General features: G+C 43.2%; 1 protein-coding gene across 1 annotated transcript in view; it reads left to right on the top strand.

Moving 5' to 3' along the window:
* LOC143294144 (cytochrome P450 20A1-like) overlaps positions 1–13766 on the top strand; it is a 26651-nt gene extending 12885 nt beyond the window's left edge. Inside the window, exons 6-11 of the mRNA XM_076605575.1 lie at positions 616–700; positions 8555–8734; positions 9148–9271; positions 10169–10280; positions 11023–11087; positions 13204–13766. Of these exons, the coding sequence (XP_076461690.1) occupies positions 616–700; positions 8555–8734; positions 9148–9271; positions 10169–10280; positions 11023–11087; positions 13204–13456 (819 nt within the window). The 3' untranslated portion in view covers positions 13457–13766. The remainder of the gene's footprint in view (positions 1–615; positions 701–8554; positions 8735–9147; positions 9272–10168; positions 10281–11022; positions 11088–13203) is intronic.
* The last annotated feature ends 249 nt before the right edge of the window (positions 13767–14015 follow it).

The following is a 14015-nucleotide window of genomic DNA, read 5'->3' as shown; positions in this document are numbered from 1 at the left end:
CTGTCCCCCTCCACTGTAGTTGGAAATTACTTGCATTTTACTGGTTTTATCATACTATCAAAAAATGAAGGGGGTTTAGTCCTCACTGAACACCCCAACTCCTCCCCCTATCTAACACATTGCTTGGAAGACAGAGTGACCCTGGCGGTAAAGCGATATAAAAAAAAACAGGTTCCAGGTTCTAGTTTCAGGGCATGCAGAAGCCAGGCGTTTTCACCCTTAGACTGTTGAGCAGCGGTCAGTGTGCTAATGTTCTGGTTGACACAGTCAGCCGAGGTTGTGAATGCAGCAGTCATTTAGCGCACTGAAAGGGAACTGATGGTCGTAGAATTATCCCTACGCAAAAAAAAAATCCAGTTTGACTGCTGTCAGAAATACATGTAGACAGGAATAAGGAAAACGAAATGGTCTGCCACTGCACACACTGTCTATCCTTGGGGAGAACACTCAAAATATCACTTTCACAATACAATTCAGACGGGCTTTATTTTTCTTAACACAACACAGTTCAGAAGATATATATATATATATATATATATATATATATATATATATATATAAATTAATCAGTATTTCGTAGTCTTCGTATTGATCAGTGCCCTTCTTGTTTTTCAGTTGTGGGATGTCGTGTACAAGTCGTCTCGTGTACATCTCGATCTGACCACAGACGACAGCCCATTGGCACAGGATTTCCAGAAAGGTAAATGAATCCACATATTTACGTGATGAATCTGTTCATTAGAGTTTTAAAAGACAAAGAAAGAGTAGAAGCATATGAATAACACATACGCTCATTCTTCTCAACTTAATTGTTCGGAAATAATTTAGAGCAGACGGCTTTTCGAAAAAAAAAGTAAACAAAAAGACGCAGTCTCAACAATCCATACAAATTATGATGAAAACAACAATACGCAATCAACATCTGGAACAAAGTCACACGTTTCCTGTCAATAATTACACGAAACAACTGTACTTTAAACTTTCGGTAAGTTTACTGGTCAAATTACATGAATGTAATAGTTTCATTTGTAGTCTGATCTAGCATTATGTCATCTAATTTTATTGTGCTGATAGGCAAGCCTTCCTTCAAAACCTTTTTTGCACTAACGTCGGAACAATTAAGAAATGGAGGCCGCACTCGTGTTTGACCAAAACATATTTCATGGATGGATCTCAGGTTCTTCTGCCTGTCTTGATTTGATTAAAGCAAAATATTGCGCTCTGAGATCTAGATACAACACACAGCAATGAAAATGATATGTCGCATTGTTGGCTCACAAATTTTCAACAAAAGAAGGCATTGTACATTACCTACAACTATAACATTCCCCTTTTGTATTGCGTAAAGTGACAAATGGTATACAGTTTTCATATTCATACTCAACTTGTACTTTTTTTACTTACTCGTGTAAACAATCCGAGTCTATGTAGTGACACAGTGCTCGGTTGCCTGTATGTGTGTTTGCCTGTCTGTATGTATGTACATGTCTGTGTGTCCATGGTAAATTTAACATTATCATTTTCTCTGGTATAACTTCGTCAGATCACACCAAAGTTGGTACAATATTAGGAAAAATTCAGTTCCTTCCACTCATTCTGATTATGATCACAATGCACCTCGGGTATGAGCACAAAAAAGAAGAAAAAAACAGAAGCCAGAATATTTGCACCTAGAAATCACTGTTACATTTATAATTTTTATTTACAAATCTGGCAGTTTGACTTCACATACTGTCACTGATTAGTAGTAGTCATTTGTATTGTTTGACATTCAAATAGGAAAGTTGTTTGCTTTGTGTGGAAGTTACATTGGTGAATGCATCTCTTTGGGGCAGCTTAGTCAAGGGAAATTAATTTTATTATTCTCTTTTTTTACGATGGGAATTAATTGATTTATCAAACTGCTCTCTAAAACGTCACATTCTAAAATTATGACTCAATACATAGAAAGGCTTTTGTGACTTACACTCAGTGTGAAGGTCATTCACTATGTACATTCGCCCAAGTGGTCTTTTTCGGAAAATACTACAATCGATACCGTACATTTGTTATAATAATGAGCGCGTGCGCGGCTTCAGAGGCTGCCATGTTGTTTCCTTCAGCATCTCCATTTCAAAATCCGGAATTCAATCGATGATTGACGATAGCATATAATTGAAAGGAGGCAAAGGGAGCCGCTAAATGTTTATTTGGAGAAAGATTTGTGCGTCTCTCATCACTTATTAGGTTATGTCCCATATGACCACAAAAAATCGAAATATTTTCATCGCACAGTTGTCAGTTGAGGGAAAAGGAAAACCCAAGCAGTAAACTCCCTTGTGCAACTGCACCATGAATTTGGTTACTTCTCAGACATAGGCCTAAATCCTTTTCACCTCATACGACTCCTTTTCGACTCACTTGTGCAAACAAAGTGAAACTAACTACATCGTCGACGTGTTTGCTGCACAGAAATAGTTTAAAGTGGATACTGAATTAACTAGAATGAATATAAAAGAGAAATTGAATAGACCGTGTCGAATTCGGATCTACGCAGATCTAGAGCAAACGACAACATGTGCTAAAGGTGATCGCAGCGTCTTCTTTACCGCAGACTTTAATAATATTCATAGTTGCTGGAGATATACCAAAATAACATGATTTAAACATCGTTAAGACTTCCAATACTGCACTCGATTTATCACGCATAAAAATATTGGTAGAATCGCAATAACTGTCATTCTCTTCACTTACGTATGTTGAGAAGGCCTACTAGTCAGTTTTCCATGCAGACACTGCAGGTGTCTCCAGCGGTCCTCCTTGATGCTGAATTATATCGTAGAAGGATGACTTGATGACTGTAGATATTGACAGTGAGGAACAAGAGTACTTGTATGAGTGGATAAAAGACCTGACAAACTTCCCACTGGCTGTACCTTTCACTGGGACCCCAGGTCTCTCACTGACATTCCAGACACGCCCACTCCTGTTGAGGTGAGTGTGTTTACAATTTGATAATATTGCTAATTTATTTCTTGTGCAAATAATGTTGATTTTTACAATTTTCAGTGAATAATTTGTATAGATTAATGTAGAATTATCATTTTCTGTGTGTGCACTTATTAAATTGTGTGGGTGTGTGTCTGTGCAGTGGGTGTGTCAGTGTATTATGCGAGGGCATGTCAGTGCATGTGTGTTATTTAAACTGTCACACCTGAATTATTATGCATGTGTATATGCTGTGTAATATTATTTATGTTTATTTTGCATTTGTTTTTTGCCCTTTTTTGCAATGCATGCAAGAGCTTTACTTCTTTTTTTCTTCTTTTTTTCTTATGACAGCATTGTCTGTTACAGAAATTCAAAACACTTTACACGCATGAGGAGGAGATCTGCCAGACACAGGAGCAGACATGGGGAGACTGAGGCCAGGTAGTCACTAGCCTGCTAACATTCTGTGTGGTTCGTCCATCGGGATCGACGAGGACCATCTAGTCATCTTGGGGGTGGGTGGGTTGGGCTCTGTGGGTGCGCAGATGACTGGTCAGGCCAATCCGCGCCCGGAAGGTTCTGACGCAGTGTGGACAGGGGATGGTGGTGGCTGTCGGGGACATGCTGGCCCTGCTTTTCCTGGCCTGTCTGCGTTGCTCTGCTGCAGCGATTCTGTTGGCCTCACAGGATTTGGCGCCTTTGTGGACAGCTGAACGCCACATTGGTCTGTCCATTGCATTCAGCCCCCAAGTGTCGTGGCTGATGTTGAAGGCCTTTAGAGAAGCTTTCAGAGTGTCTTTGAAGCGCTTCTTTTGGCCTCCATGGGAGCGCTTGCCATGTTGGAGTTCGCCGTACAGCAGTTCCTTGGGGAGTGGTTCAGCTTTTTGGCGCGGCGTTTGTAGACCGTCCATGATTCACATCCATAGAGCAGTGTAGTGAGAACTATGGCCTTGTATACTTTGAGCTTCGTCTCCAGGTTGATGCCTCTCCTGTTCCAAACGTTCTTATGGAGTCTGCCGAAGGCAGCGCTGGCTTTGGCGAGTCTGGCATTCACCTCGTCGTCGATAACAACTGTGCGAGAGAGTGTACTGCCCAGGTATGTGAACTTGTCCACCGCGTTCAGTCGTTGCCCGTTGATGATGTTTGGTTCAACGTAAGGCTTTCCTGGAGCTGGCTGGTGCATCGCCTCAGTCTTCTTTGTGGTGATTGTGAGGCCAAAGTTGTCACAGGCAGCAGAGAACTTGTTGAAGCTGTGTTGCATGTCACCTTCGGAGGCAGTGCTGAGAGCGCAGTCATCAGCAAACAGGAAGTCGTTGACGGCGGAGTCTGCGGAAGAAACCTTCATGGTTCAACGGAGAGGAAGGTGGTTGCAGCAGAGCACTGTGGAGTGCTGAGGGCAGGATGAGGCACATAGGACATCCTGGTCATCCACTGCATCCATTTCCATCTCCAGTCGTCTTGACCTCGTCTTGCCACTGGATACAGACGGTCTCGGACAAGAGAGTGAGGTCGACGGTGCGCAACTCCTCCTCACTATAAACAAAGTCATCGCGCAAGTCATCAGTCATCCTTCATCCCATACCATCATTTTCCCCAAGCCCTGTGGCGACAGGCGAGCGACGAAGCGACAGGTGTGGGTACACTGGCAGTTGTAGCCGCGGACCTGCACACAGGCGGCTCAGGCCATAGGGTCGTTTTTCACCGACTGGAGCAGCCCCCTGAGCGACTGAGCAGCCCTCTTCAGGACAGCACTGCTCACCTCCATGGCATGAGGAAGGGGCTAGAAAAGGTGCTCTAAACATTGCCTGCTCCACACCACCCTAGTCAGCATACCGCAGCTGACGGGGACCCTACTCAAGTGGTCGACACACAAAGGAAAGAAAGAAGAAAACAAGGAGCACCCCATTGACCATTGCCACATGGAATGTGCGTACGCTTCTGGACAGAGGCGACTCGGACAGACCACAGAGACACACAGCACTCATTGCGAGTGAACTAGCCAGGTACAACATCGACATCGCTGCCTTAAGTGAGACCAGACTGGCAGAAGAAGGCGAACTCTGTGAGCGAGGCGCAGGCTACACCTTCTTTTGGAGTGGTCGCGGACCTGAGGAGAGACGTGAGGCTGGAGTTGGCTTTGCAGTGAAGACAACCCTTGTTGGCAAGCTGGCTGGCCCCCTGAAAGGAGTGAACGATCACCTGATGACGATGAAACTCCCTTTATGCAACGGGAAGGAGTTTACCACCATTGTCAGCGCCTACGCGCCCACCATGACCAACCCAGATGAGATCAAGGACAAGTTCTACGAGGTCCTGAACGCTGTCGTCACCACTATTCCCAACGCAGACAAGCTTATCATTCTTGGTGACTTTAACGCGAGAGTTGGCTGTGACAGCACCTCCTGGGAAGGCGTGATTAGGAAGATGGGGTTGGTAACTGTAACAGCAATGGTCAACTACTTCTCCAGACATGTGCCGAGCACGACCTTCTTATCACAAACACCGTCTTCTGCCTCCCTACCTGTAACAGGACGTCATTGATGCATCCTCGCTCTGGGCATTGGCATCTCGACTTTGTCATTGTCAGGAAGAGGGACAGGCAGGACGTACGAATCACGAGGGCCATGTGCGGCGCTGAGTGCTGGACAGACCACTGCCTTATCGTCTCCAGACTCAGCCTCCGCATCCAGCCCAAGAGACGGCCTCAGGGCATGAAAGCACCCAAACGACTGAATGTCAACAAGCTGGAGCTAGGCAACATCAAGCAGAGCTTTGCTGACACCCTGGAGGAACGCCTTGAGTCCACCGTGCTGGACAACCAGAATGTGGAGGCAGCATGGGGCGCACTGCATGAGACGGTGTACAACACTGCCATGGAGTGCCTATGGCCTTCTGTCAGGAAGCACAGACTGGTTTTAATGAGAACTGCACTGAGATCAAGCAGCTGCTGGAAGACAAACGCCAAGCCTACAGAGCCCACATTGAAGATCCCAAGTCACAGTCAAAGAAAGAAATACTGAAGAGCGCACGCTGCACCATCCAGCAGAAGCTGCGGCAGATGCAGGATTCCTGGTTGAGCAACAAAGCTGATGAGATCCAGGGCTTTGCAGACAGGAACGACTTGAAGAACTTCTATAATGGCCTGAAAGAAGTCTACGGTCCCACCACCTCCGGATCTGCTCCACTCCTCAGTGCTGATGCTTCTGCCCTAATCACTGACAAGGACGGGATCCTTGAGAGATGGGCTGAACACTTTGACAGCGTACTGAACTGCCCTTCCACCATCAGTGATGAAGCCATCGACCGACTCCCCCGGGTGCCAGTCAGTGAGTCATTGGATGCCATTCCAACTTTGGAGGAGACCCAGAAAGCTATCCGTCTGCTATCCAATGGCAAAGCCACTGACTCAGACTCCATTCCAGCTGAGGTCTACAAAGGTGGTGGTATGGAGCTGACTGAGAAGCTTCATCAGCTGTTCCAGCTCATCTGGCAGCATGAGGCAGTTCCACAGGACTTCAAAGACGCTTCCATCATACACCTGTACAAGCGCAAAGGAAATTGTCAGGCCTGTGACAACCATCATGGAATATCCCTGCTGTCCGTCGCAGGCAAGACTCTGGCCAGAGTGCTACTCAACCGTCTCATAGTGCACCTTTAGCAAGGTCTCCTACCAGAGAGCCAGTGTGGCTTCTGGAAAGAACACGGGACTATCGACATGGTGTTTGCTGCGAGGCAGCTCCAGGAGAAGTGTCAGGAACAGAACGTCGAGCAAGGGTGAGTTCTTGCCCCCACCCTGTTCAGTCTCATGTTTTCAGCCATGCTGACAGATGCCTTCAGAGACGCTGACGTAGGCATTGGCATCAGGTACCGCGCAGATGGCTCACTCTTCAACCTCAGGAGGCTTCTAACGTTCTACCCACCAAGGAGCAGCAGACTAGTTTCAGTTTCAGTTTCAGTAGCTCAAGGAGGCGTCACTGCGTTCGGACAAATCCATATACGCTACACCACATCTGCCAAGCAGATGCCTGACCAGCAGCGTAACCCAACGCGCTTAGTCAGGCCTTGGGAAAAAAAAGGGTGAATAAATAATAGATAAATACATTTTTTTTAAAACTACTACCACTACTAATAATATGTATAAGGTGCAAAAACTTGATGAAGTCAACTATAAGTGTACATAAATAAATAAATAAATAGTAATTAAATATAAAGTAGTAGTAGTAGTAGTAGTAATAATAAATAAATAAATAAATAAATAAGACAACAATGATGATAAATAGGCAAATAAATGTAAAACATGGAGACACACATTCACACATACACCCACATATGCATAACAGATATGCGCCAAACATGCAGTTTCACAGATATGAAAGCACAGTCAAATACACATGAACGTACATGAGCTCCAACACACACACACACACACACACACACACACCTCACACACACACATTACCCTGCACCTCCTCTACCCCCCTCCTCCACACACTCATTTCTAGGCTACATATCGTAGCTTCCACGACACACACACACACACACACACACACACACACACACACACACACACAGGCACACTTACTTGTACAAGCACACACACATACGCCCATATCCCCCACCCCCAACCCCACACAGTGGCAGCCTCTGTGCGTGTGTGTATGTGTGTGTTTGTGTGTATGTGTGGGTCTGTGTGTTTGAGTGCGTTTGTGCATGCGCGAGGGTGTAAGTGTACACAAGTGTCAGGAGAGTTCTGTGCACATGCGTATGTGTGTGTGAGGGGGAGGTGCGGGGTGGATGGGGGGTAGAGGATGAGGTATGTGTGTGTATGCATGCCTACACTGTGGGTGCAGACTAGGAAAACAGAGAGAGGGTGCAAGGTGTGTTACACCAAACACAAAACACAAGGAGCGTCACGTCAAGAGGTGAAAAACGCAAAAAACTGAGCCACCACAATCATGTGCAAACAGTGTAAAGTGCCCCTCTGTGCTATACCATGCTTTGAGGTGTTGCACACAGACAAGGACAAAAGCAAATAATAATCTAGCTGCAACAGAAATGTGTGAATAGGTTTTTTTCTTCTTCTTTTTTTCAAGTGATGGATTTGAATGGTTTTGCGTTTTCTGTTTTTCCAGTGTTTATTTTATTATTTTTTTTTTTAACAGTTTGTTGTGCACCATTTGACTTCAAACTGATTCATGAAAATCGGACAACCTTACTGTGTGAGAAAATCATCTTATGCTTCTTTGTGTATTAGCTGATGGATATGACATGCCTGGTGAGTAAGTATACCTACTTTTCATTTTTTTTTTTTTTTCAGTATTCAGTGACATAATTTAAAATATTAAAAAATATATTTAGCAGTATTTAATAAGAAAACTGTTTTAAAATGTTAAAAGCAGAGATAGTAAACTTTCTAGTGATATATAATTTGTATATCTTTGTCTCTGTGTGAAAGTGTTAAATTTTTCAAATATGTCCATATTTGCCCATCACAGCAAAACTACATGAACTATTTAACTATGTCTCCATAGAAAAAATTATTAATCCTCACAGTGAACAACCCACTGTCATGCCCTGTGTGCAGCCATGGCCACCATGAAGGACACTATAGCACGTGCCGTGAAGGAGAGGGAGAGACATGGGGCTGAGAGTCGTGACTTCCTGCTGATTGACGCCATCATTGCTCATCACCCTGATGACGAGGAGCAACAATTTGCAGATGCCATCAATTACCTAATTGGAGGTTTTCACACGTCAGGCAATTGTGAGTGGAAGTATCAATGGTTGTCTTGTTTTCTGATAACATTTCTACTGCCATGGATTTGTAATTGACCTATTTCTGGGAGGTCACAAATTCGTGCTGGCGAAAGTGTCACAATAGATACTCGTAAATTAATATCTGAACTGAATGGTGTTATGTGTGGCCTTGCGTCACTTGTGTGCAGTTATGATTGTAAGTATTGTGTGCACCACGTGGAGTCTTCTTCATTAGTGTACAAACCACTAAATGAAGCATTCCAGTTTGTTGCTTTTTTTATATATTTTTTTTAAATTTCTTTTTTACTGTGCTGCTTTAGTTTCTGATTGTTATATCGCATATCTGAAGTGTTATTTATGCATTGGAACCCTACCTTGTTGAGCGACAGTGTTCCTTAATGTTGCTGTTGTGACTTGCAGTCCTGATGTGGTGTATCTACTACCTGTGTCTGCATGAGGAATGCCAGGAGAGGCTGTACCAGGAAATTGTGGACGTTCTGGGCACGACGGAGCCTCTCACACCCCAGTCCTTTGGAAATTTCAAGTGAGTGTCCCTTTTGATCACGTCATCAGCAAGTGTCACCAAGCTTACGAATGCCTTGCAAAAATGAATTGGATTGTTTATAATTGCAAAAACATGAGTTATGCATTAATGTGTTCATTGCTTCTTTATATACACTCTACAATACCTCAGTATTTTCGTTTATTTCTTCTTCTTTTTTTAAAGATTGGCATTTAGATTCTATGCAGTGTGTTTCTTCTACATGTATATTGAGCGTGTTTCTTCAGTGTTATCTTGTGTCTGTCTCAAACAGTGTCACTGCATTGCTTAAAGTTTAGAAATACCAGGAAACGTTTTCTTGTGTGATTTTTTTTCTCTAATTGTGCATGGCCTAATAAACTGTGCTTCGTTTAATTTCGAAGGAAAAAGATGTAGAGTGATAATCCTTAAGGGAGAGCATGTACGGTGTGGATGTTAGCTGTTGTCAGTGAGATAAAGAAACTAAAACCAAACTGGATTGTAGCAGATTTACTCCTTGCAGTGCAGTTGTTCAGTACTGATCATTACAAACTGCTGTTGCACGGTCTTTTGGAAGTAGGATGTTGTTATAATAGTTGACACCTTTGAATTATGTGTCTGTACTTTCATTCAGACAGGCCATGGTCAAATGACGAGACAATATAAATATAAAGACCACGTGCAGGTAGGACGTTCCAAACTCCGCATCCTTGCATCATCTGGTTTTCTTCTTTTTAAATAGAAGTTCCTTCATGAAAAATGTGTCATGTTATTGCAAGAAGACCTGAAGAATGTCCTTGTCCTCTCTTTAAGGTATGTTCACCGCATACACATATGCACTCTCAGATGCATAGTTGTACTCAATTATTTCATAGTTGATTTATTTGATCACTCAAGAGAAACACGACACTCTCCTCCCAGGTACCTGCGTCAGGTGTTGGACGAGACGTTGCGATGTTCTGTGGTGGCACCCTGGGCGGCCCGCTATTCTGATGAAGACATGCAGCTGGGAGGTCACAACATCTTTGCTGGGGTGAGTTTTGCTTTGTGTTGACTGATGAAGACATGGAGCAGTGAGGTCACAGTACTCCGTGATGCTATGGTGCTGCTTGGGTCTTGTCTGTTGATGAAGACGATGTGACAGATTTAAGCTCTTCAGTGTTCATTTTCAGTGGATTTTATTTTCTCGTGAGGGATTATTAACCCACGCCTTCTTGCACTCCTACACTTTCTCGCAGTTCGAGAGAAAGCGTGGGACTGTGAGAAATTGTTGGTGAACAGATATATCTGGTCTTTGCATTCAGACTATTCATAAGGACGGGTAGAAATGTCTTCCGGCAGATTCTGATCCTCTGGTGCTGAATGAGGTCTTCAGTTCTGAAGAGAAGAGACCTTTCAGAACCTTGTATACATTACAACCATTATCTTATTTTGAAAGCAAAGTATAGTTGAGATCATTTCCCCAATCTGTGTGAATTATGTCTGACAAATCGTTTCTTGATACTCACTGTCACTCAAATTCCCCTTTTCTTTGTTGAAACTGATACTGTTACGACTGTCATGGGAGTTTATCAAACTGTTGAACATTGTTTGTGGATTCCGTTCAGTTTTCCCTTTCTTTACATTTTTCTACATGCTGGTTTGCTGTGTTCATCAACCTCCATACAGCAAGGTAAAAGAAATTGAATTCCTTGTTCACCATTCGTGTGTGTGTGTGTGTGTGTGTGTGTGTGTGTGTGTGTGTGTGTGTGTGTGTGATATCTATGATGTTCCAGACCCCAGTGATCCATGCACTTGGTGTGGCCTTGATGGATGAGCACATCTGGCAAAACCCCACAGCGTGAGTGGTTATTGCCTACTGCTTTTGTTATTTATTTGTAATGAACAGACTTTCCAAAAACAGTAGATTGTAGAAATGCGACATATGTAGAGGAGGTGGTTGATCTTTTTGTGTGGACACAATGTCAAAACCATCTGAATGTGCACACATGTAGGTGTGTTGTTAATGTTGGACAATACTTCCCACCCATGTGTGAGTACTTGAAGTGGGTGTGCGGTCAGGTGTTCTGCATAAATGTCTGGCAGTTGGAATATTATTGTTGATGGTCATGCCATGTTCGTCACAAAGCCAGAGAAGCGGAAGAGGGTTATATATTTTCTGTTCCTGTTCCTTCTTACCCATTGACATCTCACCAAGACTGGAAATCACAACCCACCTGAGTGCTAAAGTCACCTAGTAATACATGCATGTCTTTTTTGGGAACTGGTAAAAAGTTGCTGAGGTTCTGATGGAACAACTCCATCTGTTCAGAGGCATAGTTTATACAGTGTTAATCATTGTTATGAATCAGTGCCCTCGTTGAAATGTAGGAGTACGATCAGACTTTGTACCGTTCAGTGGATTCAGTGTCTGTGCTCTTTTACGTATCTGTCGCCTTCTGATCTGCAGATGTGTAATAAATTTCTCTTTTAGGGATAATAACGTATTCCTTGATAATGTATCAGTAGCACATGGAATTGACAAACACACTCTGGTGACATTCAAAGGACATGACAGTGGCAAAGACACTCTGAGGAGTCAGATGACATTTTTGATCCATAGGTAGTCTCATCATCATCAGGTAGTCGTTGACACCTCTTGGCATGGCTTCCAGGTCCTTGGTAATGTTGATACACAAGGCAGAGCCAACACTGGGTTCCCTGGCTTTGTCCCTGGCTTCCGCTTCAGAGATATCACCTGTTATCAGCAGACAGACATGTTTCTCTGAGAGCAGCAATACCAGTGTCATACCTCTGGAACTTGTGTCCCTCAAGGACTGTCCACCACTCAGACATGTTGCAATTCGTACTGGCCACGAGTGTCCAGACGTTCCAGGCTCCAAGACACAATATGTCATTTTTTGCTTGCTCTTCTGATTTTTGACTGTGATTGCTGATTATGAGTTATTAAGAGTATGCTGTCAGGACTGCATCTTGGTCATCTTTTGAGATCCTCCACTCTCATGGGTAAGCAGTGCTGTTCCTAAGGAGGGCTGCTCGTTACTTTGGCTGCTGAGCATTTTCCTTGCGTTTGGTGAGAAGAGATCGACTTTCCTGCTTTCACCACATCAAATCCACGACTTGCACTTCCTTGTGCCACCTGACAACTGTTGACATTGCCATCATCTCAGAATATCAAGAGGTAAAAATCATTAATAAAGAAGAAAATTTTTTTAAACTGAAAGAGGATGGCGTCACTGAAACCTGACGGAAGAAGTAAGGAGACTGTAGATTGCTCGAGCATCAAGAACCCCCTCTCCATCCAGATGTAACCAGAAGAGATTTGGGGCATACCATACCATTCTGACCATGACAGAACTGTAGCAATAAGATAAGCCAGAAAGATGAAGTTCATCAGCAGACTTCATGGCCGCCATGATCCATTCCAGTTCTTCTGTTGAGATTCACTCTGTTCATCTGCTCCTCTCCGGAGTTTTCCACAAGACAGCAGAGCTATGTTCCAGTAGACGGTGGTTTTAGTTTGTGGGCTTCAGGGCAAACCCACACTCCAGTGGGCGACTTTTACCACTCGTCTGGAGACTTCTAAGTTCCCTGCAGAATAGCCTAAGGCCTAAAGTTACCAAGATGATGCGTTGTTGCTACATAGAGATGCTACTGTAGGGGACTTGCTGAGGTTCAGTTCTGGCAAGTAAGACTAATAATACAGCCGTCTTTTCACGGTGCAATTAACAGCAGTTCTAGTCAATGATGAGGCTGACACTAATGTACAAGAACGCATTAAACACATCACACAAAATATGTGGTCGCTAGTACAGTTTGTAATGATCGATAGTTATTAATATCAGTTATTACAATCAGTCTCTATAATTAATTAAAGAATTATTGTTATAATAACTAAATAAGAATGATTGTTACTATTTCTTTTGTCATTTTAAGCATTGAATGCTTGTCAACAGATTTGATCCCGATCGTTTTTCGGAAGAGAGAAGCAAAGGCAGACCAACACTGGCCTTTCCTCCATTTGGATTTGGGGGAGGCCGACAGTGTCCTGGCTATCGCTGGGCATATGTGATGGCTTCCATCATGATGGTCTCTGCACTGCAGAAGTTCCGGTTCATGCTGGTTCCTGGACAAGACGTCAAGCCGGTCTACGGTTTTGTCACTCGTCCAGAAGAGGAAATATGGATCAAAGTGGCCAAGAGGGCCTAACATCAGCATGTTGTGATTCCTAATGAATCAGTGTTTTCATTTTTCCTTTGTTATTTCTGAAGAACTGACTTAACATTCTGGAATAGAGGATTGGGGGCAGAAGATATTTGAAGACCCTTTCAAAAACACAATAATAGCCAGATGCTTTTAACAGTTCACTTTCATTATTAAGAAAAATAATTATGCGGAGGTTAAAATACAACATGGATAATTTCAAGTGTAAATGATTTGTGGTGAACGTCACTGGAAATAATTGAATATGTTGTGATCAGTAATAAAACCATATTTTTTCTTGTCTGGAAACATCGAAGTTGAGATTTTTTCTGATTTTGTTGTAGAATTGCAGCGAAGTTGTCAGCTCTACTTACACAGGTATGAAGAATGTTTCTGTGTATGGTGGGTGTGGGGAAGAGTGACAAAGGATGATTGTGACAGCACAGTGGAAGTTTGTCTGTTTGTCATAGTAGAAAATGAAAAACTGTTGAGTCTTTTAATTCTTAATACTGCATTTATATTCAGTGTTTCATTCAGTATCCATGAAAGACATGGTAGAGCGCAA

The sequence above is a fragment of the Babylonia areolata genome, chromosome 19 (genome assembly GCF_041734735.1).
Source record: "Babylonia areolata isolate BAREFJ2019XMU chromosome 19, ASM4173473v1, whole genome shotgun sequence".
NCBI lineage: Eukaryota > Metazoa > Mollusca > Gastropoda > Neogastropoda > Buccinidae > Babylonia > Babylonia areolata.
The sequence above is the reverse complement of the archived record's forward strand: the minus strand, read 5'-3'. Positions and strand labels throughout refer to the sequence as shown.